Source organism: Pomacea canaliculata, linkage group LG9 (genome assembly GCF_003073045.1).
Source record: "Pomacea canaliculata isolate SZHN2017 linkage group LG9, ASM307304v1, whole genome shotgun sequence".
In the NCBI taxonomy this organism is placed as follows: domain Eukaryota; kingdom Metazoa; phylum Mollusca; class Gastropoda; order Architaenioglossa; family Ampullariidae; genus Pomacea; species Pomacea canaliculata.
The window spans coordinates 6,544,442-6,569,370 of NC_037598.1; the positions used below are offsets into that span (position 1 = coordinate 6,544,442).

The window sequence follows — 24,929 nt, forward strand, 5'->3', positions numbered from 1 at the left end:
CTGACATCTAAATAACTTTATAGTTTAGTCTTCAAAAGTTCATTAAATTTTATGCATAAACTGTTTTCTTAAAAATCCTTCAAATCCTTAATTCTGAAGATAGTAAGTTAAGGTGTCTAAGAAAAAATAAATTCTGAAAAATTAGTATTGAAGCTGAAAAATAACAAACAAAATGGTTCTTTTCAGTTCCAGAAAAAAGTGCATGAAGATGCGTTATGTAAACTTCGACCCCATAATTATAATGTGACAATGAATAAATTCTCTATCCATCCCTCGCAGAAAAACAAAACGAGGCAACAGAATCTCCTACTCGCAGTGTCGATGAGATTCCAATGATCCTTTTACTTGATATGATGACAGTATTGTGCGCAAATCAATGCATATATCTATATGCATTAAATATTTTACTGCTATAGCCTGTAGCGTGTTTCAGTCGACCAAGATGTCTTCGCCATTTATTACTTCGCTGACCATAGGCATCGAGATCAAGGACTGCTTTGTCAGAACTGGGCTCCAGGGCCGGACAGGCGCAAATTAAAAAAAGTCAAAGATCAAACTTAATCTAAATAAATGACATCACCACCTATCTGGAATGATTCATTAATGTTTAATCTTCTATTTACACGTGTATTTGCTTACCGTTAATCAAATTTACCACGGTAAACGGACGTGAAAGACGTGCGCCAGCAAAAGTATAGGGAATCCCCTGCGTTGGTCTTCCGGTGAGTAAGAACAAGTGCATTGTGGGATAGTGATTGGCTGCTTCTCGCTGCTGCATCTATAAATAGCTTATTGGCTTCAGAAATGCATTGCTCCTTTTATCTCGCCGATAGCCAAACATATAATCATGTGATTTTTTTCGCTATCTTTTCACACTTTCTCTACCTCTCTCTTATTTATCAACATGGAATTCTTACATATTCCTTGAGCTTAATAAATTTACCCCCAAGAAAATCGTACATCATGCACACCTCGATCATGCTTAATTGTACGTGCGTATACATGTGCGCACGCGCGAGCGTGCGTATTGTATAAGTGCGTTCATGTGTGTGTGTGCGCGCGCATTTCAGCGACAAATGTATATTTTCCAACTGATCGTATAGTTAGCATTAGATTCACTAAAAAAAAAATTGACGTGACACCTGCTTAAAATTCTTTACACCCATGGACCCAATTTCGACCGCCGTTTCGGGCCTCAACATGGCACGGCCGACAGTCGTGCCATTCTTATTATGCATTGCACTTTTAAAATATTCACTGTTTGCATATATGCAGGTTAATGACGTACGCAAGGCTATATTATACGTACATATATAGAGTTATGATCGTACACCTTTTTCTATGTGTATAGTGTTTTTCGTGTATTATCTTTGGTTGTCACAAATTATAGGGGGTTGTGGTCGAGCTGCATGGAAACTCATTTTGCGGGCGATCATAAAAAAGTTTAATGAAAGGGGAAATGGCAATGATTCACCGACATGCGCTCGCTTTCAACTCTCACAAAATCCCGTCACATTAAATAATTTAATCTACATTTTCATTGCTTTCAGTGAAATATCCTTTAAATTATTGTAGATGCAAATTAAATTCCTTGAGTGGAGACAGCTACATATAGGGTTATCTTGAACATATGTAGCGTGTTATGCAGATATGTCAACGCGCCATGCGCACGCTGATTCAAATATCTCTAAATCGCTGCTTCTGTGAGAAAAGACTAATAATGTGCGTGTGTTCGTACGTACATGTACACCACCGATGGCATGCATACGTTTTTCTTTAGTTTGTATTAAATAAAATTTAACCAAACACGTCTAAGGCGACCCTTTTGACTTCTAATTAATGTACATATACAATAGTCTGTTGTTTAGCAATGATGGTGATAAAATATCTATATAAATGACAAAATGGCAGAGTGAACCCTATAAGAACAAGACAATTTTGTTATCTCCATGCTGAGATTACGGTTGTTGACTTTTATGTTTCCTGCGGGTTTTTTCCTTCAATCTTTCGCGGAATATATCTTGGCGCTTGCGCAAACCTCGTTTCCGGCACATTCCTGTCAGTAGGACGCCAACTGTATCCAAGAAAGAGAGAAGCCTTGCTGTTGTAGTGTCTACGAATCGTTGTAGTCATCATGAGACCTGTGCTGACATGGGTGGACAAAATACAAGACAAAGATAAATTAGATCAATGGTATTGCTTTTTTAACGTTTTGCGTAACTGTAAATATAAAAAAGTGTAAATAAGTGAGAAAATTTCGGCTAAATCCGCAAATATGTGTGCGGGAGAGGTAGCTGAAGTTTAATGATAACAAACGAATAACAAAATAAATAAGCGTTTGGACGGGATCTAGTTTCTATTCCCACAAATTCATATATTTTTATGTTTTATCTTATATTGTTTGTGCTTCTTATATTGTGTGCATGCGCGCAAGCATGGCGTATGGATCACAGATGTGACTTTCTGAGGCCGGACAACAGTTTCACTGTTCGCACTATCGTCACACCTGAACAGGATAGATCCAAACAGACACTGAGAACAAAAACAATCACCAGCTGGAAAACAAGCATTTTCTTCTACAGCCTTTCTTTGCTTGTTACTTTAGATCTAATGCACGAGTTAATTGTAATATATGTTATTTCCACAGTGTTAGTACGCTTTGAAGGAAACTGTAAAAGATGTATGACAAAGTGTTATTTATTTGTTTCAGTGTGTGGGATTTGTGCTTTAAGCCAGATGGAACTCAGTTAATTGTGGCTGCAGGCAACAGAGTATTGGTGTATGATGCCAATGATGGCACGATGGTTCAGCCTCTCAAGGGACACAGAGAAACTGTTTATTGTGTTGCATATGCACATGATGGGAAACGCTTTGCATCAGGATCAGCTGACAAGAGCGTCATAATCTGGACAAATAAACTTGAAGGAATTCTCAAATACACGTAATAACTTTAAGATATACAATATTCAAGAATGAAATATGAAAATTTTCACTGACCTTTAAAAATTAGTGTGTGTTCAAATGCAGTCAGAAAATATCACCATAAGTTGTTTCACTTCTGCACCAAGAAATACATCTAGTTTGTATGAGAGACCAAGGATAAAAATCAGAGGAGAATCTTTTTGTATATTTTATGGCTGTAGCATTTTCAAAATATAGTCTGGTGGTAATAATAATCGTTGTGAATATTTTTTGATGCATATAGCTCTCCTAATGAAGGAGCTCATGGCATTTACAAAGCAGCTATACACACACACATAAACTCAAATAAATCATTACACCTAAACACCAGACATCTGTGTCCAACCAATGAACTGCCCAAAGCACATCAAATACATTGAAATATTAATAGCACCTAGGAAAGTATTACAATAGGGTATATTTACAAGAAAAAATGTAAGTTGTTCCAGACAAGATAGGGAAAGAGCGCTCTTTCAGAGGTTTTCTTTTGAGAAAAGGAATCACTGAAGTCAGTGCCTTTTCTGAGGATGTGACACTAGTTCACAGAGTTGTTCATTACAGATCTGATTTTCTTCATGTTCTTTTTCTTACATGGGAGAAATCAGCGAGAAACAGCACAATGCCACCAATATGTCCATGAGAAACAGGCAGCATATTTATGTTGAGTGACAGGTTAATTATCTCTTCTGTGAGGCTCACCTGTCCATAAGTTGGGGCATATATGATTTCATCAGCTATCCAATCCAAGATGGTTGGGCCATTTGTAGCCTACATGGGAAATGTTTGTTCTGGTCAATATGAAAGTAATTTTCTCTATGAGGCTGTAGTTTTAACCCAACAAGTTGTGTATTGAATGTTATTGAATGAGTTTAAAAGCAAAAATGGTCATGCTACAATGTCTTTAATTAAACCTAGGCCTGGATTATGAGCATTTGTATTTTAGCTGCAACCCCATCTGACCCCATTCCTCCCCTTTTAACCATATACTGCAGTTATGGGTATTTTGAATGGAATAGAAATAATTATGCTCATGTAACTTACATTTGGGGAAACCTATATGGGGACACAAAATCAGCTTTTATTGAAAAAAAAATACCCAGTTTTTCTTACAAAATAATAGTGACAGTGAACATAATTATGCGATAAATTTTAAAATGTTTCCAGACATAATGATGCCATTCAGTGCCTGTCCTATAACCCAGTTACTCATCAGCTGGCTAGCTGTGCTGTTTCTGATTTTGGTAGGTATAATTTTAGTACTTCTCTGATAATGCCAACATATGAATAGACTGAGGATTAGTAATTGTGACACATAAATTTGCCTTGTTAAGATCAACTTGACTTTGTTATATTACTTCTTTCAGTAACTTTTCCCAGGATGTATCTCCTTTCAGCATCTCTCCTCTTTGTTCATGTCAATTAACCATTTTTTAAAAATGATTTACTACAGATTGAATACTAAATAACCTTACCAGCAAATACATCTAGCTTTATTTTGCCCTCAGGTCTTTGGTCACCCGAGCAGAAGTCTGTGTCAAAGCACAAAGTGAGTAGCCGAGTGACATGTTGTAGCTGGACAAATGATGGTCAGTACTTGGCCCTTGGTCTCTATAATGGGCTAATCAGCATCAGAAATAAGGTATGTGATTCTTACCATACCAGTTACAATTTCACTTTAAATGTGCATAGATGTGTATGTATCCTTATGAATGCCACAAATACAGCTGTGCAAGTGCAGTGTTTATTTACAGATCATACTGAAACAAGTCGGGATTGTTTAAACTGATGCCAGTTTTTTTTTTTTAACATTATCATTGTATGTATTTCCTGGTAAAGTTAGTGGGTGAGTGACTCAACTATAACCTGCTGTTTTATGAACAGACTGGGGAAGAGAAGGTGAAAATAGAGCGAGCACAAACCCATCTTGCTCCTATTTGGTCCTTGGCTTGGAATCCTAGTCGGTGAGTTGTTGCTGCAGATAAAAAGGAAAAACAGGGGATGCTCACAAATTTGTCTCCCTTTTTTTTTCCGGGGGGGGGGGGGTCAATATGTATATGTGGGTGCTTTAGGTAACACTCGGTGTCCAGATTAAATTTAAGAAAAGATGGAGAAACCTCACTATGTCACCCTACAGATGCTCCTTTTGTGTTCTCTTTAAGATATTCATACAGGTATAACTTCAGTTACAGTCAGTTGGGGTTTGGTTTTGTAATATAATCCAGAAGAGGGAGGGCAGTTAAGAGGTGCTTTTCCATCTGTCCTGGTGATTTAAAAAAAAAAAACAACAGAATCTTGAATAAGACTTCAGGAGACAAGATCCAATAAGGACTATCCAGCAATATTCTAAATTTATATTTTATGTTTAAAAAACAAAATGCCAAAAAATTTGTAACTCAAAATATTTATGTATTTAGCCAAGAATTGTAATTTTATACTTGAGCCAGTAGGAAAAATGTTTTGCTTAATTCCACTAAAAAAAGAATTTTTCATTTCTTTAAATCTTTAACATAAGCATCTACATTCTGCAGACACTTTCATGGTAGTTTGACACTCAGTTAAAACAGTCTGGTTCATTATTAAAGTGTTTCTGCTGTGAGAAATAGTACTTCATATTGATTCACACATAGCTTCAAACAGTGGATAATTGGTGAAGGAGCATGGTTTTGTCAAGGTAACAGACGGACTTTCATGAGCTAAGTTGAAGCCCTGAACTTTCAGAAAAATCAATTTGTCCTCTTTGTTGCATGCAGGGATGAACAGTATGATATACTGGCAGTAGCAGATTGGGCACAGCGCTTGTCATTCTACCAGTTATCAGGCAAACAGGTAAGTCGCATGTATTAAATAAGGTCATTGAACTCCCTGCTTTCCTCCTTGGTCTTTTCCTGCTAGTTCTATGTCTCAGCAAACAAGCAGAAAAGCCGGCCCAAGAAAAAGGACAATAGTACACCTATAAAACACGTCTCCCCATCATAGTGGTGTAGGAACCAGAGGGAAGCAAAGTGTGTTGTGGGGAAGGGGGGGGGCTGTACTGGAAAAAAAATTTAAAAAATGAGGAAATTAAAGAGGAAAAACAGGTATTTATGTACAAAGATGGAGATTGATGTTTAATTTGACAAGGATATTTGACTAATAAACAAGTAATATTTGGTGCATGATCATTTTTTTTTTCATTGTTAGTAATGGGTGTTTATATTGGGTGGGAGGTCTCTGCTTTGTCTGTAATGTGCAAGTGCGAACATTGTTCACTACCAGCATGGAGTTTGCCCCTGCCAAAGCCAAACATACAGCAGGCTTGATGCACTGTTAAAAAGTACACAACCAAATGAACATGACACAAAATTAGACAAATTCACACACAGAAATACCATCAGCTTGTTGCTTCTGTTTTTTGAGATTGTCAGTTTCAAAATTGTTCTCTATGGAGTAAAAGAGAAGTGGCATTAACTCCATGCTTCATGATCTTTGAAGAAAGTGTGATTAATCAGAGCAGTTAATACAGGGTTAGATCCTCGACTTACGACGTTGTTCCATTCCTAAGTCGCGTCGTAAACCGGTTTTCGCTGTAAGTCGGAACATACGTACATACTGTACGTAAATAACATACTGTAAGCACTTATCCTATCCTAACACAGTCATTATCAAAAAACACATATAAAATATGTTTAATAATTAAATGAAACATGCACCAAACACAAAGTTCACGTTACAACATTTACAACACAAAACCACTTAATTTGAAACGTTTTATACAGTAAATGGAAGATGTGTCATAACCACGAAACATCATAACTCGGGGCTGACATAACTCGAGGACTGCCTGTATTTAGATTTTGTGGTATCTTCTAAATAAGGGGTGGGCAAACTATGGCTGGATCCAGCTCGTTTTTGGACTGGCCTTCTGCCAAAATGTGAAGTGCACTTGTTTTACATATTTTTATTCAGCCTTTTCATTGAAATTTAATTTATCAAGTATAAAAATGTTATCTGTAGTCCATAACATTCTAACATAAAGTACAAAGATAACAAATAACACGGCTGACATGTCTGATGTAGTCATTAAGAGCATTGAGGGTAGCTGTTTTCAAGTGAAAGGCTGGTGTTAAAGTTTTATTGTGAGCGAATTCAAACCGCTTCACTTTACACAATAAATTTGGTAAGGGGTTGCCAATTTGTACTCATTTGTTGTCCATTCCATTATCTCTAGGATTGTTGTGTAGTCATTTGGCATGGGGATTTTGATATTTTACCCTGCTGAATACCTTAGAATATTGAGACCAGCACTTCTTTTTGATTTGCAGATTGGCAAGGATCGACAGCTTAATTATGACCCATGCTGCCTTAAATGGTTTTCCAAAGGAGAATATGTTGTCATTGGGGGTGCAAACAAGCAGTGCACACTCTACACCAAAGAAGGAGTTAATCTTGGTTTGATTGCAGAACAGAAGTCATGGGCCTGGGCATGTGCCGTCAAACCAAACTCCAGCCATGTGGTAATTGAAACAAATGTTCCTTTTTCTGTTTGTAATTTGTTTCTTTGTTGATTTTCTGTCATTAAGTTCAGTAATTGTTCCAAAATTGAAACTACAGCAGATGTAATTGATATGTTCTGAATATTTCTGCTGCAGAAAGATGAAAAATTAAAATTTTTATCTGACAAGATGCTGTGTCAAGAGTACATTTCTTTCTAGGAAATATGCATTGTTGTATAGTTTTATTGCTTTTTTTGCCTTACTGCTCTTCAGGTGGTAGGTTGCCAAGATGGAACTTTAGCATTTTACCAGCTGATGTTTAGCACAGTTCATGGTTTATACAAAGACCGCTATGCCTACCGTGACAACATGACTGATGTGATTATTCAGCATCTGATCACAGATCAAAAAGGTGAAGACATACCATTTGATATACATTTTAAAATTACTAAAATAATAACAGAAAATTTAGTAGAATAAAATTATAAAATAGTTTTCTTGGACACAAAGTCAGGCTAGTATTTTCCATTTTCTATTTTGAACTTTATTTGAAGCCGAAGTTTGAACTGTTGAACTATTTAAATTCTTAACCTGAGGCTTTTAAAAGTCTGGTAAGTTGTTTGTGGTACTTAGTGAAGGATTCAGGCTAATCATTTTGAAAAAGGCTTCTATAAATGAAAAGATATTCATAAGGTTGTTGTGGCATTATTATGAGTACTTTCATAAGTTTGTTATGAAATAGATAATCACGAAAAGATACTGTGTTGCTTATGTCTTAACATACAGTAAATTTCTATCTATCTATTCCTCTTTGTGCATCAGGTTGCACATAAGGCCTCAACCAGAGTCCGCCACCGATGTCGATCGGCTGAAACACGCTCTAGGTGACCCCATGTCCAGCCCTTTCCTTTCATCTCCCTTTCCACTGTTCTTCTCCAAGTTTCCTTTGGGCGGCCTCGTTTTCTTCGGCCGTCTGGAGTCCATCGTAGGGCGACTCTGGAAAGGTCTGCTGTCTGCTGGCGGAGCACATGTCCAATCCATCGCCAACGCCTTCGTTGAACCTGCGTGGTGATGGACTCGGTTTCACTTCTTCGGTGGAGTTCTTCGTTGGTGATGGTGTTTGGCCAAAAGATGTTAAGTATGCGCCTGAGGCATCTGTTTTGGAAGACGTCAAGCTTGTTACTGATGGTTTTGGTCATCTTCCAAGATTCTGATCCGTAAAGGAGGGTGCTGATCACATTTGACTTGAAGATTCTCAGCTTGATCTTCTGGCTGATGTTTTTTGCCTTCCATGTGCTCCTGAGTGAGGCAAAGGCCTGACTGGCTTTCGCCAGTCGGGCTCGAATCTCCACCTCCGCATCCCCAGTGTTTGACATTTTGGACCCAAGATAGGTGAAACTGTCAACTTCCTCAATCTCTTCTCCATTTAGTTTGATGCTGTCTTGGACTCTGGCGTTCACTCTCATACTGTTAGTCTTTTTTGTGCTGACCTTCAAGCCAAAGTTTTCAGCTGTTTCTGAGAAGGCCTTTGTTTTTTCCTGCATGTCTTGGTGGCGGTGTGACAGCAGGGCAATGTCATCAGCAAAGTCCAAGTCTTCCAGTGCTGTTGTTGCTGTCATAGTCATGGTCCATCTGAGCCTCTCCTCTCGCTGTCGGTGGAAGTCTTCATGATCCAGTCCATGGCCAGGATGAAGAGGAACGGCGACAGAATGCAGCCCTGCTTCACCCCGGTACTGACGTTGAAGGGGTCTGTGAGCTCCGTGTCACAGACAACCTGGGATTTGAAATCGCTGTACAGCATTGCAATGACCTGAACGAGTTTTGCAGGGACTCCGTAATGCCTCAGGATCTTCCATAAGGACTCGCGGTGGATGCTGTCAAAAGCCTTCTCCAGGTCGATGAAATTGATGTACAGCGGTGTGTGTTCCATTCGTTGCTCTGCTCCAGAATCTGTCGCAGAATGAAGATGTGTTCGGAGCAAAACCGCCCAGGGCGAAATCCTGCTTGCTGTGGTGGAGGTCTTTCTCCAGAGTTGAGGTCAGTCTTGACAAAACAATCTTGCTAAAGACCTTGCTGGTGAGGGAAAGAAGTGTTATGCCCCTCCAATTATAGCAGTCTCCAAGATCTCTTTCTTGGGTAATTTGAAGATGAGCCCTGTCTTCCACGCAACAGGGACCTGCCCTGATTCCCAAATTTGCCTGAAGATTTCAGTCAGCTTGGGAGCTGTCACATTCACGTCTGCTTTCAACATCTCTGCTGTTATTCCATCTGCCCCTGGTGCTTTGCCGCTCTTCATTGTCTTGACTGCTGCTGTCACTTCTTCCAGGCTTGGTGGTTCTGTGCAGATGTCAAGGTCTATAGCTGCTGGCTGGATGTCTGCAAGCTGAGGGGATCTGGTCTGTTCAGAACTGACTCAAAATGCTCCCTCCAGCGCTGTAGTTTTCCTGCCTCTCCCTCGACGACATTACCGTTCACGTCTTTCACTGGCACATCACTGTTCTTAAACCCGTTGTTTAGCTGTTTGTTTATCTTGTACAGTGTCTTCAGGTCATTTTTACTTGCTGCATTTTCTGCTTCATCTGCCAGTTTCTCTATGTGATATCTTTTGTCGGTTCTTGTCATCCTCTTTACCTCTTTGTTCAGTTTTGCATATCTTTGTCTGTGTTGTTCCTTCAGGCGTTCAGATCTGGTGCTGTTGATTCTTTGTTTGGCTGACTTTCTCTCTTCTATCTTCTTCCATGTCTCTTCTCTGATCCACTGTTCTTTCTTTTTCCGTTGGAAGCCCAGTATTTTCTCTCCTGATTCCTGTAAGACTCGATTGAAGTCGTCTAAGGTCATCTCTTGTTGGTCTCCTAGTGCCTGGAACCTGTTCTTTACTTCCATAGCAAAGGCCCTTTCGGTGGCTGGATTTTTAGTTTGCCGGAGTCCACTCTCTGCTGACGTGCCTGTTTTCCTCGTGATCGACGCAGCTTCAGAGAAACTGTGGCTATCACAAGAGTGTGGTCACTGGCAATGTCTGCTCCTCTGTAGGCTCTAACATCTTGAAGTGAGCTCCTCCATTTTCGGTTCATGATGACATGGTCTATCTGGTTCTTTGTGATCCCATCTGGTGATGTCCATGTTGCCTTGTGGATGTCTTTGTGTGGGAAGAGTGTGCCTCCAATCAGTAGGTTGTTTTCTTCACAAAAGTCTGCCAGTCTCTCTCCGTTGTCATTGATGCTTCCGATTCCATGTTTGCCCATGACATGCTCCCTGCAGGTGTTGTCACTTCCCACCTTGGCATTGAGATCGCCGATGATGAGCAACATGTCGTGGGCTGGAACGCTTTCTGAGGCTGCCTGGAGCTGATCGTAAAAAGCATCCTTGTCTTCTGCCTCAGAGTCATTTGTTGGTGCATAGCAGGCTAGCACTGTCAGCTTGGTGTACTTGGAATGGAATCTTGCTCTCAAAAGCCTGGGTCCATAAGGCTTCCATTCCAGCAGTGCCTTTTCCGTTTTCTTGTTGAGGAGTAGAGCTACTCCTTCAGAGTGCTGAGCGTCTGATCTTCCTGAGAACAAGATGGTATGTCCTGACGCTAGTCTCCTCTTTCCCGTGCCGGTCCATCTGACCTCACTGACTCCCAGGATGTCCAAGTTGTAGTTGTCAAACTCCTTGACTAATTGGAGCATCCTGCCAGTCTGGTACAAGGTCTGGACGTTCCAGCACCCCACCCTCAACTTCTGCCTCGGCTTCAGTAAATCCGCTGTCGGGGCGCCAGCTCCCTTTCGGGTTTGGCTGTCGTCCGTCATTAGTCCAGTCTCCTGGTGTGCTTCATTACCTTCGCCATCTGTGACGAGTTCTCTGGTTTTAGTTTCTGTAACATGATTTTTTTTACATGGTGGGGTTGTTAGCCCTACCACAACCTATTTTACCTCTAGGTGAGGTGTCCACCTTAGTCGCCTCTTACGACATGCCTGGCTGGATGGCAGGGACCCTATTCTTGCAATGCTTGCTAGGCAAGCATACCCCGGGGTCCCACAGGGTACAGTAAATTTACTGATTGTAAATCTTGAACATTCTTATTTTTTATCTTGTATTTTGTCATTTAAACTCATTCAGTATGTATCAGCGCAATTGTGTTGTCGCTATGTAGATGTTCACATTCACAGGTGCGAACTGTATAAGAAGAGTTAATTCACTTTTCACTTTGCAAACTCAGGATTTTCCCATTTTTCTTTTATTATTTAGTGAGGATCAAGTGTCGAGACCTTGTGAAGAAAATTGCTATCTACAGAAATAGGCTTGCGGTAATTAATACACTTATTTTTCAGTTGAAGTACTCTCACATTAAAGTCATTGAAAATTAAATAGAAGGAAACCTGATGTTCTTTTGTTGAGGAAAAAAAAACTTTTTATATAGCTAAAATATACTATATTCAGTAACTTAATGTAAGCACACCTGAGGAGAGAGCTCATTGTTTAAGCATTTGTCTGTTTCTTCGTTAACTTTACCAGACAACTGGACTATGAAGAGTTTAGGGGCTACAACTACTCTTTAACCAAACAAATTAATACCCCTAGCCAGGGGTAGGCAGTAATAATTTCTGGTACTTTAATTTTTAATAGTTGTAATTAAAGAAGAACTGTAGCCCTGAAGGGGAATTTTTTTGAAGTGTGCTTCCTGATTTGCCTGGCTTTTTTATATGTCTTGATTTTATAAATTTCTGATTTCAGTTCTGTATAAATTTTTATTTTTATGTTGTTCTTAACAACAGTACAGCTGTACCGTAACACATGGTAAACTCACTCTAGTAAGAATGTGATATAGCATGAGAGAAGTTTATCTTGTATTTCATGCATTTTCTCCATTTGTTTATTACAATTTTTTCCTTGTTTGATTGCCAACAGGTCCAGCTCCCAGATCGAATTGTAATTTATGAGCTGTACTCTGAAGATGTGGCAGATATGCACTATCGTGTAAAGGAGAAAATTAACAAAAAGTTTGAGTGTAACCTGTTGGTGGTCTGTTCTCAGCATATCATTCTTTGCCAGGTGTGCACAAAGTCTTGTGAGATATTTTTAACAAGAATATTGTTAAAGCTGATATTTACATGCAACGTCAAGTCTAGAAAGCATGCAGGTCTAAAGATCTGATAATCATGTCTTTAATTTAATACAAATGAAAAATAACACAATTTAATATTTAGAATGGTAGTGGTGGCATAAAATACAGTGTGCTCCAATATTTACACCTGTTAACTTACAATAAAGACAACCGCTACTAACAAACCATTTTAAAGAGCTTTTCTTTTAAACTTGTAAGTGATGTGATTTGCAAGAAATGTAGTTTTTGTTTTCTTGTAAATTCAAATGAAAGATGGTAGCTATGAGAACTCCTGTCATAAAAGTAGGTTATGAGTCAGAAATTAAACAAAAATTATTTATATAATATATATATACAAACATAAAGTGCCAAACAGTGAAATATTTTATTAAAATGTGCATTAGACTTCAAATATTACGCTATTTTTGGCTGTTGCACTACAAATCCATGTCAAATTGAGTAACCAGTCTGAAACATGGCTTTTAGCTGACTCATTGCCTACTTTCAGATATGCTGATTACTTTTTTTACTCTTAAGGGGAGTAATTCAAGTATAATCCCTTATACATTTACGTACAGCATGATTTGTTTTGTGACACTACTTAGTTCACATTGTGTGAAACATTCACAGTGTTTGAAACACTGTATACAGCTGTAAAGATGTTCATTTCTATGGAAGTGAAGCATATAGAAAGAGTTGAAAGGTTTGAAAAAGACTGACATGATTCATTTGAATACAAGACCCTATATATATATAATGTTATTGCACATTGTTGTATATAATTAGCTGTTAAGTCCCAAGTAGTAAATGCCAGATGTATGATCCATATGATCTACTTTCCAGGAGAAACGACTGCAGTGCTTGTCCTTTCAAGGTGTGAAGGAAAGAGAATGGGTAGTTGAATCACTAATCCGCTACATCAAGGTCATTGGAGGGCCTCCGGGTCGGGAGGGGCTGCTAGTTGGCCTGAAAAATGGTCAGGTATTTGGCATCTCTTTCTTCTTTGTTTTAATTTTTGACTCATAGTTTCACTGAATTTGGGTCTGTTTCATTCTGTTCTGTATGGACTGGGCAGGTTTTTGAAAAATCTATGTCATCTCCTTCCAAGAAAAGGCCTTGATGGCATTATAAAACTTTTAATGAATTAATTGTTCTTTATTTGCTAAATATATTAATGTTGCTTTACTGGTTCAGAGCGAGCTACCAGGAATATGTCACATTTCTTTGCCAGTGTTCTAAGGGTTTTTCTCAATGACTGACAATGACCAACCTTATTTGTCCCCATGGGAAATTCATATTCTTTCTGCAGATCATGAAGATTTTCACAGACAACCCATTCCCCATTCTGCTGCTAAAACAGAACACCTCTGTGCGCTGCCTGGACCTCAGTGCCAGCCGCAACAAACTGGCTGTGGTTGACGAGCATAACACTTGTCTTGTCTATGACCTGACAACCAAGGACCTCTTGTTCCAAGTATTCTTTGTGATCATTTTGTTCTCATTTTATTGTCTTCCTCTACCATTGTCTTTTTCACTTTCATCTTATTATTCCTCTCTCTCTCACTTTCCTTTTCTCATGCACCGCTCTTCCTTCTCTCTTCTTCCTCTCTCTACTATCTCCCTCTTTCTCTCTCATTCTTGCTAAGCCTGTTTGGTCAGCCCAAGTATCTCAACCAAGCTATATCTAAAACTAGAAAATATCACTCCACATGTTTTCGTTTGCTAGACCCATAGGCTGCATGCAGTTCTTCTACTCTTCAGACATGAATAACAGTATCAGGAGGTATTTGCAGGAACCAAATGCTAACAGTGTGGCCTGGAACAACAGCTATGAGGACATGCTCTGTTTTTCTGGCAATGGCATGCTTAACATCAAGGCCAGCAACTTTCCTGTACACCAGCAGAAGCTGCAGGTTAGGTCTTTACTTCTGTAGCCTCTCATACCTGCATTGTACATGAAAATGCATGTTGCATCCTTAAAATGAGGTGTAACTTTTGTAACAGATAAGCAGATGAATTTCTGCTGGATTTTGTCAGCCCAGTCCTATTAGTATTATTTTGCACTGCTGTACTAAATATGTCTCCTTTTTTTTTTACAGGGATTTGTGGTGGGCTTTACTGGCTCAAAGATATTTTGTCTCAATGTGTATGCAATGTCATCCGTTGATGTTCCCCAGTCTGCTCCAATGTATCAATACTTGGAAAAGAAAATGTTTAGGTGAGGGATTTAATTTTGCCTACTTTTGCCTCATTAAAGCCTAATAAATAACAAGTTAACACTGACAATGAGGGCCACGAGAGATTGAAATTTATAGGAACCCACTAATTTATTCTGACAGAATTTCCTTGCCTGTTGGCCACAAAGTTTATCATAATGAAAGCAAAAGTAAGAAATTTTCCACCTTTTTCTGTTGTCTTAAACTGTTAATGCTACAGACAGTTTGAAAATCAGGAAAATATTTCTTTAAGTACTTATTTTCTGTTAAAATATTACATTCACAGGGATGCGTACAAGATTGCTTGCCTTGGTGTAACAGAGGGAGACTGGGAGGTTCTAGCTCACGAGGCTCTGGAGGGGCTTGACTTTGAAACTGCAAAAAAAGCCTTTATACGAATTCGACACCTTCGATATCTGGAGCTTATTCACAGCATTGAGGTACAGTTTTCATTATTCTTTATTGTCACTGTTTATGGTCATCTTTCAGAAGTTCATAATGTTTATAATTTTGCATAAGGGAGATCCAAGCATGCATTACTTGTCCTTAGAGATTAGTGTAAACATATGTACTTCAGATAAGGAATTACAAGCAGAGACAATTTGCTGTACATATATTCGGGATATCTGGGGAATATGCCTCAAAAGTAGATGTCACATTTTTTAGTGATACTGTTCCACGTCTAAAATTGTTACATTATGTGTTTAGCATACTTGGCATAGACATAATTGTCTCAGTTGTTTTGTTGAAAGTCTTTAATCAAAGAGCACTCTTCTGACTTTCTGTAATAATTTGAAAATAAAAAAAAAACAAACAGATAAAGCGTTTCCTTAGGGCTGTTGTCTTAAAATAATATTTATATTGTTTGCTTAATATTCTGAAATCATTGGGCTGTGTATGTTGTTTTTTTTTATGGTTTAGGAGAGGAAAAGACGAGGTGAGAATGACAATATGGTGTTCCTGGCAGATGTGTACAGCTACCAAGGCAAGTTTCATGAGGCAGCCAAGCTGTACAAGAAAGCCAGCCAAGAGCAGAAGGCTTTGAACATGTACACTGACCTTCGTATGTTCGAGTATGCAAAGGTAATCCTTTAATCTTGTACAGACACAAAGCAGCCAACAGTTTTTAAACACTGTGAAACTTTGAAGAATTTCTAGTGGGTCTTATTGATAATGTTGTTTGTGTTAATAGTCAATAAGCTAAGACACTTTGAAATTTGTCGCAGAGTTCATGTAAACTTTTGCCAAACAGTCATAAAATCTGTCCCGTTATGTCATTTAGTTTACCAGTCACTCTATTTCTGCAAAAAGCTAATCAATTTTCTTTCAATAACATGTATGTACAGAAACTGCAGTTAAATATACAGCATGAGAGAAATTATACCACACTATTCAGTGCAGCAGGTGTCTCCTCTTTCATGTTTACCTTTATATTTAGGGGAGTTCTTTTAGGGGGATTTTGTTGAGATTTTTAATGCATAGACACTGTCCTTTTGACACCCAAGCCAAACAACAGGTGCCCATGAAAATGGTTTATGGAGAAAAGCTTATTTGTTACAGGAGTTTATTGGGTCTGGTGATCCCCTTGACAAGAAATTGCTGATGACAAAGCAGGCTGATTGGGCAAAGAGCAGTAACGAACCTCGCACAGCGGCTGAGATGTACATCTCTGCTGGAGAGCATCTTAAAGCCATAGAGATTATTGGTGAACATGGCTGGTTTGACATGTGAGTAGATTTTCTTCACTCTACATATCTAAATCTTGCCAGGTTAAGTAAAGTCATCTTATTTCAACTTTTTTGCTTTATAACATCTGTGAAGTTTGATTTTATAAAAAATTGTTCTCATATCAGTAAAAAAAAGGTTTTTTCAAAGCTGATTTTCTTACATATTAATCATTTTGAATGGAATTTAGACATATTAAATGTTTATTTTTTTCAGGATGATAGATCTGGCACGGAAACTGGACAAGGCAGATCGAGAAGCCCTTAGTCGATGTGCCCACCATCTCTCACGGCTGGAGCAATATGGTTATGCAGCTGAAGTCTTTGCTAAGATGGGTGATATGAAGTCTCTCATCGCCATGAGAGTAGAGGCCAAACATTGGGATGATGTACGTCTGATATTACCCACTCTGTTATTGTGTAATTTTTTTGGGGGGGTTTAGTTTCTTTTTGCAAAAGAATTAGTATTTATATATCCTTTAAATCTCTGTGTATCACCAAACATGTTTGATTGCACTAACAGCTACACTATTTCAGTCCTTTAAACATAGCTGTGTCAGTAATTTATGCTCAATCCATTAAATCCTGAAATAGCAGTGCAGGAATTTTGTGTGTTTGCTTCTTGAACTATCTGTAAATATCAGCTTTAATGTAGCTGCTGATAACAAAAATACTTCAGCTTATGATGCGGATGATTGTGGACCATGCATTTTGTGTTTAAGGCTTTTACCCTAGTAGAGAAACATCCGGAGTACAAGGAAGATGTCTATGTGCCATATGCTCAATGGTTAGCTGAAAATGACCGCTTTGAAGAGGCACAGCAAGGTAAATGCTAGTTAGTTAGTGGTATACTGCAGCAGATTATTAACATATTCAAAAAAATTAGCTGAGCTGACCACCTTGTTCCAAGTGAAATGATCCAGCATGCATTTTACAGGAAGTAGATGGTGCTGTTCATGACTGGTTTAGGTGAGAGGTCTCATTTGAGATCCAGTGAGGAGTGGAACGAGCAAAAACAAAGCCCTCCCTTTCAGAAAAATTTGCCAAGTATCAAAATAGAACCTAAAATAGTTAGTGAAACAGCACTGCATAGAGGCCTCCTGTGTTTTCTTCTTCTTTTTTTCTTGCTTAGCAGATCTTTCTGTACTAAGGTAGACCTTTCTTGGCTCATCATTCGCTTGAGCGGCCCGGTGGCGCAACGGTTAGCGCTGTTAGCGCCTGTCACCAATACAGTAAAGGTTGGCTGCCCAGAGTTCATTTCTCGTCTCGGGCACGCTGTTCTTTCTCTGCACGTGGCATCTGTTTACAGGGCTGGCTGCTTGCCGTAATATAGCCTCAGTTGCTGACACGGCGTAAAACACCAAACCCCCCCCCCCCCCCCCCCTCATCATTCGCTTGCATGCATCAATAGTATGTTGTACTTATACATGCTGAACATGGCAACATCAAGAGTGGATGCCTGCCATTTCCATGATCAGTGCTTGCCCTGTTGTTAACACTTCTGATATCTATCCATCTCCTTGGGCTCTTAGATACCTCAACAGATTCTCTAGATTTCCCCTTCTATAACCCATTTTGAGCAAAGGGAAGAAAGTGCGAACAGCTATTCACAGAATGTCACATCAGAATTACATAATCCAGGCCTTTAATAGCAATAATAATCACAATGAAAAGAATGCAAGAGTTCTAAGCATGCAGGATATAGATAGGTGTGTAGAGAGAGAACAAACATTCATTATCACAATAGTTATCTCACCATTGTTGGGAAAAGAAATGTTTTAGATATGGCAGTGAAATCTGAATAATTAAAAATTTTCTTTAAATGCATATAACACTTTCTTTCATAGCCTTTCATAAAGCTGGGCTGCAGGAAGATGCTGTGAAGGTTCTGGAGCAGCTGACTGTGAATGCTGTGGTAGAGAGTCGTTATAATGATGCTGGCTACTACTTTTGGAAGCTGTCGATGCAATGTCTGGACATTGCCAAAGGTCATTCCTTGTTGGAGCAAATAGCAAGTTTCGGACTGTTATTTGGGGAAAATACTATAGGCTATTTTCTGATATTCCATAACAACTATATGATAACTGTTGCATCTAGTAGTTTTTGTTTTGTTTTGGATTTTTTTTGTAAATTGGTGCACTTGCTATATAGATTGTCTGAGCACATGTAGTCTAAAAACCACATCCTTTTGGTGGCTGTACATGGTAAACCCTAAACTGTAAAGATTGATGCAACATTTTAGTAATTTCTTCAAAACAATTATGACATCATAGGTATCCTTTGTTTTAGTTTCAAAACAAAATTGTAATACTGGGCATACTTTGCTTTAGTTTCACTAAGTATAGGCATCATATTACATGTTTCACTTGCTGGTCTCTTTCATGTAGCTACTAGCACACTTGAGAACTATCCCTAGGTCAGTCTTCAGTAGCATGTTTCACATCAGCTTGGTGATGTTCATTAACACATTCCTATATGTATGATTTACAGATGATCCCGACAAGGAGAATGAGATGCTGAAGAAGTTTTTTGAATTCCAGACCAAAGCTGAAGTATACTATGTCTATCACACTATATACAGACATGTGGTCAGTTGATTTTTGACATTCAGTTTTAGAGCTGCTTTATTGTTTTATCATATCTTATTCATGAGATCTCATAGATTATGTTTGATATTTATGTCTAATACATCATATTATAGATAAATATTTTTGAGTTTAAGCAGTTGCACAGATATTGAGATAACAATGCCATATTTTTTTTTTAGTTCTTGAAATGACATGTTCTTTTTTTGAATAGGTGGACATTAATGAGAGTCTTGTAGGTTTGGTTAACATACAGTTTATGATGACAGGTTGAGCCCTTCACTTCAGTGCTGCCTGAAGGTTTGTTTAACATGTCTCGCTTCCTGCTGCACTGCTGCACTGAGTCTCAAATTCCTAAAGGCATCTCTAAAGCGGATCCTTTTTTTTCATGTACAACTTAATGACTACCTTTTTCTGATTAATTTATATGAAAGTTGTGAATGACTGCATTGTTTATCTTGTATTTCACATATAATTTTAAGGCATATTTTGAATAAGCATTTGTTTGAAGGTTTCATATTTCATGTGTTTTTTAAGTAAAACATTGTGTAGTATAGAATATTTTATATTACACAAATGAATGAATTCAGAAAGAAGTATTTCTACAAACATGTGGTTGAATCATTTGCATTATTTCTGGCATCATCTTGGGTGCTCCTTAACTTTGGGTCAGATCCACTTTGTACACACTGGCTAAGCAGAGCAGAAACCTTGGGGCCTACAAGCTTGCTCGCCATGCTTTTGAGCACCTAAAGAACCTGCGCATTCCTCATAGGTTTCAGAATGCAGTGGACCTAGGTTCCCTTACCATCCAAGCCAAACCTTTCCATGATGCTGAGGTTTGTAAGTGTTTGTGCATGAGATGAGATTAGGGTGTTTTCTTCAGCAGTGTCTGATTTAGACTCTCTCTATATATATAAAATCAAAATTAAGTTATACACTATGGCTCTGTATAAACAATGTCATCTATTACTATTTGTAAATATCAGAAAGTGGGGAGAATGGTGAAGAGGGCAGCAAAGATGTAGCTGTCTCAACTGTCTACATTTTTATTTTAACCTTATAAATGACAAAAGTAACTTTTGATGACAGGAATTAATGTCTATGTGTTACCGCTGTTCTACAACCAACCCTCTTCTTAACAACAATCGCAACAGATGTGTCAACTGCAAGCAACCATTTGTATATTCTTTTGTCAATTTTGGTGAGTACTTACATCAAGTGCATCAAGAATCCATGCTTTTTCCATGTCTTGTGACAGATATACTTTTTTTCAATTAGATGGTTAGTATACAAAACAAGAGGCTGCCTTTTAGAAGCATTTACAAGTTTTGTAAACTGTTCAGCAGAAGATGAACATCATGGTGATTTGTGATAGATGTTGATGTTCTTGTGCAGAGGTGTTGCCCTTGGTGGAATTTTCTCTGGAGGAAGGTATGACGGATGAAGAGGCTGTGCACATTCTGGACATGTCTGTTCCCCGCAGAAAGAAAGAACGTAACTGGCAGGAGCAGCGTATGGCTAGTATCTTTTTCATAAATAAAAGGTGACCCTAGAGAAAGGAAGTGTGGTCATGACTTCAGGTCTGGACATTGCCCCGCTCTTTGATGAAGCAAAGCATGATATATAATTCTTTTAAGAATTTTTGTGAATGCCAAAAGCACTTATCTGGATAATTTTCTACCTTTGACTATGCTGATTCCCTAACATTTTCAAGACATGCAGTCTCTCCGTTTGGGAGCAGAAGAGGAGGAAGAGATGGAAGATCCTTTTTCTTCAAAAGTGAAAAGCTTTGGAGTGAGTATTTAAGTACTTTGTTGATCTTTTCATTACTAATGTAGAGAGTCAGTAGCCTTTACTTCTAATGTAGAAATATGTCCTTACAAATGTTTTGTTTTTTTTTCAAAATTCAGACTAAAACAGATAAAAGCAAATCCAACTCAAAGAAATTTCTTCTTCTTACTGTACCAGATGACATGACTATATGGAGATCACCTTCTAGTTACCTCAAATCCAGCCATCCAAACTGTTCCACTTGGGTCTGAGCAACCTTGGGGGTTGAGCTTTGTTCGTGTCCTACTGTGTGGCATGGTTTGGATGGTTGGGTTTGATGTAGTTAGAGGCTGATCTCCATATAGTCATGTCATCTGGTAAGTACTCCAAAAAAGAAATTTTACCACCGAAAATGGTAAACACGATTTGATATGAGAGACTTCAGTGAGGAAGTAGATAATGTCTGCTCTTCACTGTCAGCAGCCACTGTCATAGTCTGTGAAGATGTCATCAGAATTCTTTGTCGTTTTAACCCTGGACCTGACCACGTGAGAGGCAAGGTTCTAAAGGAGTTTGCTGGTCAGCTATGGGATGTCTTTACCAGACTTTTCCAGCTTTCCCTTGACTCTCATTGTATCCCCCACTTATGGCGCACATCAACAGTTATACCAGTGTCAAAGAAGCTGAATGCTACAGACTTGAAAGATTTTTTACCTGTGTCTCTCACATATGTTGTGGCCAAGTGTTTGGAGAGGGTTGTGGGACGTTTAACCTCCACTGTGGCTGATTGCCTGAATCCTCTGCAGTTTGCTTACAAGCCACGTTGGGGAGTCTCTGATGCTACTCTCACTCTTTTAGATACTGTTCTACAATTCTTGCACACCTCTGGTACCTATGTTCGCTATGTTCCTCTTCATGGATTTTTCCAGCACCTTCAACGCAGTCCAGCCTCACCTTGCAAACATGCCTACTAGACTTGGATGTCAACACCAGCCTAGTTCTGTGGATACAATCATTCCTGAAAGACTGACCACAGAGGGTGTGTCTCAGAGTTCATCAACAAGTACTTTAGGGTCCAGCTGAAAGGGTAAATCTGTCAATGGATGGAATGATTTTTGTCAGACAAGCAGATCCTTAACAGAGGTACCCGTCAAGGATGTATTCAATTCTCTGTATACACAAATGAGATCACTATTAACAGTGCTGTTCTCAAACTTGTTAAGTATGCAGATGACATGGCCCTAGTGGCCTGCCTCAAAAACAAGCAGTCTCTGTCACAGTACCTGGCCTGCAAGGGGGAACTGGAGGACTGTTTTGACCGCAGCTTCCTGGAGCTGAATGTTCAGAAAACGGATAGCAGTACCCCTCTCTCCCCACCAATCCAAATCAAAGGACAGCAGGTACAGAGGGCTGCCAGTTTTAAGTAACTTGTTACAGTGATAGATGTAAGATTATCTTTTAGTGATCACGTGAACCAAGTGTACAAAAAGGCCCAGCAAAGACTATACCTTTTGAGAAAATTCCGCAGCTTCAACATCAGCTCTGGGGTGCTGGAGATTGTTTACAAGTCTCTTGTTGAGAGCATCCTCACATTTAACATTGCCGCATGGTATGGTCATCTCCTCATCAAAGACAAGGCAAGGCTGGCCAGGGTCATCCACCAGGAGAATAAAATTACTGGTACACCACAGCTGCCACTTTCTGACTTCTATCTTCATGCAGTCAGAAAGATGGCACATAACATCATTTCAGACCAAACACACCCTCTCCATCTCAACTTTCAGCTGTTGCCAACGGGCAGGCACTACAAAGTGACACATGTGAAAAACTGCCTACCAGAGGTCCTTCATGCCAGCAGACATCACCATCCTGAATAAGAGGCACACAGACATGTAGGGTTGCCATTCTATCTGGCATCCTCCTTAGGAAGTTCACATGTATGTGAAAGAAGGTGTGCATGTGTGTTGAATGTCTTGTGTGGGTATATCTGGCAGTTATGTTGTCTTATGCTCATACTATGTTATGCTTACATTATGTTTGCTATGCTCATATTGTGTTTGTTATGCTCATGCTATTTTTGTATATGTGGTTGGGTTTGTGAGCAAAAAAAAAAATTTCTGTCTTGGACTTCCTCTGACAGACAGTAAAGTTTGATTGGTTTTTTTTTAATAGTTTTTTAGCTTATCAGTTTTATATGAGAAAGAAAAGTTTTGGAAATTATCATTTGCTCTACTCTTTTCAGGAAAATGAGGATTTTGAGCCAGTGGTTGTGAACAGAGCTTTCCTTAAAACTATGTCACGTTCAGAGGTGTACATACTGAAGTGGCCAAAACCCTTACGCTATCGTTTTTTTCGTTCTCTTCTGCCAGATGTTACCATCACAATCTGCCCTTCTTGCAGAAAGGTAAGGCTTTCAAGCAGAGTACAGAGGCAGATAAAAGAGAAGTTTAATTTGTGGTGATCCTTTACTGTTGTGAACAGACTTTTCGCTTTATTGTAATTGAATTTGGCTTTTTCCCCATTTTTGCAGCTTTTCCACACTGATGACTTTGAGCAGCAGTACCTGCTAAGAGGCCACTGTCCATTTTGCCGCTGCATGCTGGATGATTGAATGTTGCTGATTCAGTGAACCTCTTTGATCAGTGTGATGGTTGACTAGTACACCTACATAAATTTTCAGCAGATTAAGTCTGCTATCAGCTGAAACAGAAAGATAGGGAGAGAAGAATGTACAGTGTGGCAATAGAGAGAGCAGTAATGTACTTCACAGTTTCAGGAGAACTGGTACATTGCCGTGACCAGTCTAAAAAATGTGTAAATGGAAAACAAAGATATCAGTAGATCTGATGTGACACTTTATAACCACACCCATTGGGTACAAAAGACAAAGGAACATTTCAAGGAGGCCTTGCACTCGTGAAATAAAACGACTTTTGTGCACTTAATCCTTGTGTATTACAGATATACTGCTATATTTTTCCGTCCATCAACATTCCAGAGAATTTGTAGTTTCATTAAACTTCTTAGTTTGGTTTGTAATGCAGTCTTTCTAGCATTTGTTACTTTAGTCCCTGTACAGAAAATGATGCAATTCCAGTTTACAGAAATTTAGACTTGATCTTTGGGTAGACACTGAAGAGTATTTATAAAATATTGAAGATATTTGAAGACACGAAGGAGATGAAACAGGTAATGGTTAACAGATCTAAATGGATATTTATTTTACATTAAACTGAACGCACAAAATATGCTTTGCTGTTGTGGGTTTTTTTTTCACTAACAAGAACTGCTAACTTCAACGGAAACCTGGTCATATAGTGCATTATTAAAACTGTGAATTAAGTAGTTACTAAGCTGAGGTACAACCATACCTCAGGGTTTGCTCTGCATGGCTGTCTGTAGCCATAGCTGTGGAAATAATAATAAAGTTGATTTACACAGCTCTTTACCCCACCATCAAAGGCAGGCTCAAAAGGCTGTACAAAAAGAAAAAAACACAGAGCTGGTCTTAAAAGCAAAGAGTTGATTGTGAGCCCTGTATGATGAATGCCATTGGCATGTATGCCTTGTTGAACCTTTATGGCCGACAGCACAGATATAGAGGTCAAATGCAACACTTCTGAGGATGAAGGCACATCTCGAAAGTTTGCTCCAGGTGCATAGATACCAAGGACACAAGAGAATTAAGAACCACAGGCATAGTCATAAAAACCTGCAGGTTGTGCCATGCGTTAGTTGAGACAAAGTTGCCTAATTGCAGCATGAGTATTTCCCTCTCCTAGCGCCCGTTTTGCCCCTGGTCAACGCTCAACAGCGATCGAGGCTTTCAGTTCTCCTCTTGAGACCCACCTTTTTTTGGGAATACAATAGCAATGGTTATTTAGTTTTCCAGCTCTCAATTTTTCCCTTTTTCTTGCTTTATATGCTTATATATCTTCAGTATTAAGTTATAGTATCTGTCAAACCCATATTGGCTTCCTGTGGAGAAGAGAATTGAGCACAAATTGTTAACCTTAACATATGGCTGTCTTCACGACCTTGCGCCTGTCTATCTACAAGAACTCATTTGCCATTACCAACCTCAGCGGAACCTTTGTTCAGCAGCCCACTTCAGA

The 24,929-nt window shown here is 38.9% G+C and overlaps 2 protein-coding genes across 2 annotated transcripts in view; one reads left to right on the forward strand and one right to left on the reverse strand.

The window, feature by feature from the left end:
- LOC112572367 overlaps nt 1-763 on the reverse strand; it is a 32,125-nt gene extending 31,362 nt beyond the window's left edge. The window contains exon 1 of the mRNA XM_025252006.1: nt 640-763. The gene's annotated coding sequence lies outside the window, so the exon portion shown is untranslated. The remainder of the gene's footprint in view (nt 1-639) is intronic.
- A 1,269-nt stretch (nt 764-2,032) lies between these two features.
- LOC112572462 (intraflagellar transport protein 122 homolog) lies at nt 2,033-24,064 on the forward strand. Its single transcript, XM_025252157.1, has 28 exons — nt 2,033-2,193; nt 2,711-2,941; nt 4,126-4,202; nt 4,467-4,600; nt 4,843-4,922; nt 5,712-5,787; nt 7,263-7,454; nt 7,707-7,845; nt 11,661-11,719; nt 12,321-12,464; nt 13,360-13,497; nt 13,826-13,990; nt 14,310-14,429; nt 14,616-14,734; nt 15,019-15,172; nt 15,654-15,815; nt 16,293-16,459; nt 16,674-16,845; nt 17,179-17,281; nt 18,304-18,444; nt 18,947-19,044; nt 19,311-19,414; nt 19,715-19,880; nt 20,134-20,245; nt 20,440-20,565; nt 20,759-20,838; nt 23,057-23,218; nt 23,345-24,064. Exons 1-28 carry the CDS (start codon nt 2,135-2,137, stop codon nt 23,423-23,425), a joined length of 3,561 nt encoding a protein of 1,186 aa, XP_025107942.1. The 5' UTR covers nt 2,033-2,134; the 3' UTR covers nt 23,426-24,064.
- Nucleotides 24,065-24,929: the final 865 nt, after the last annotated feature.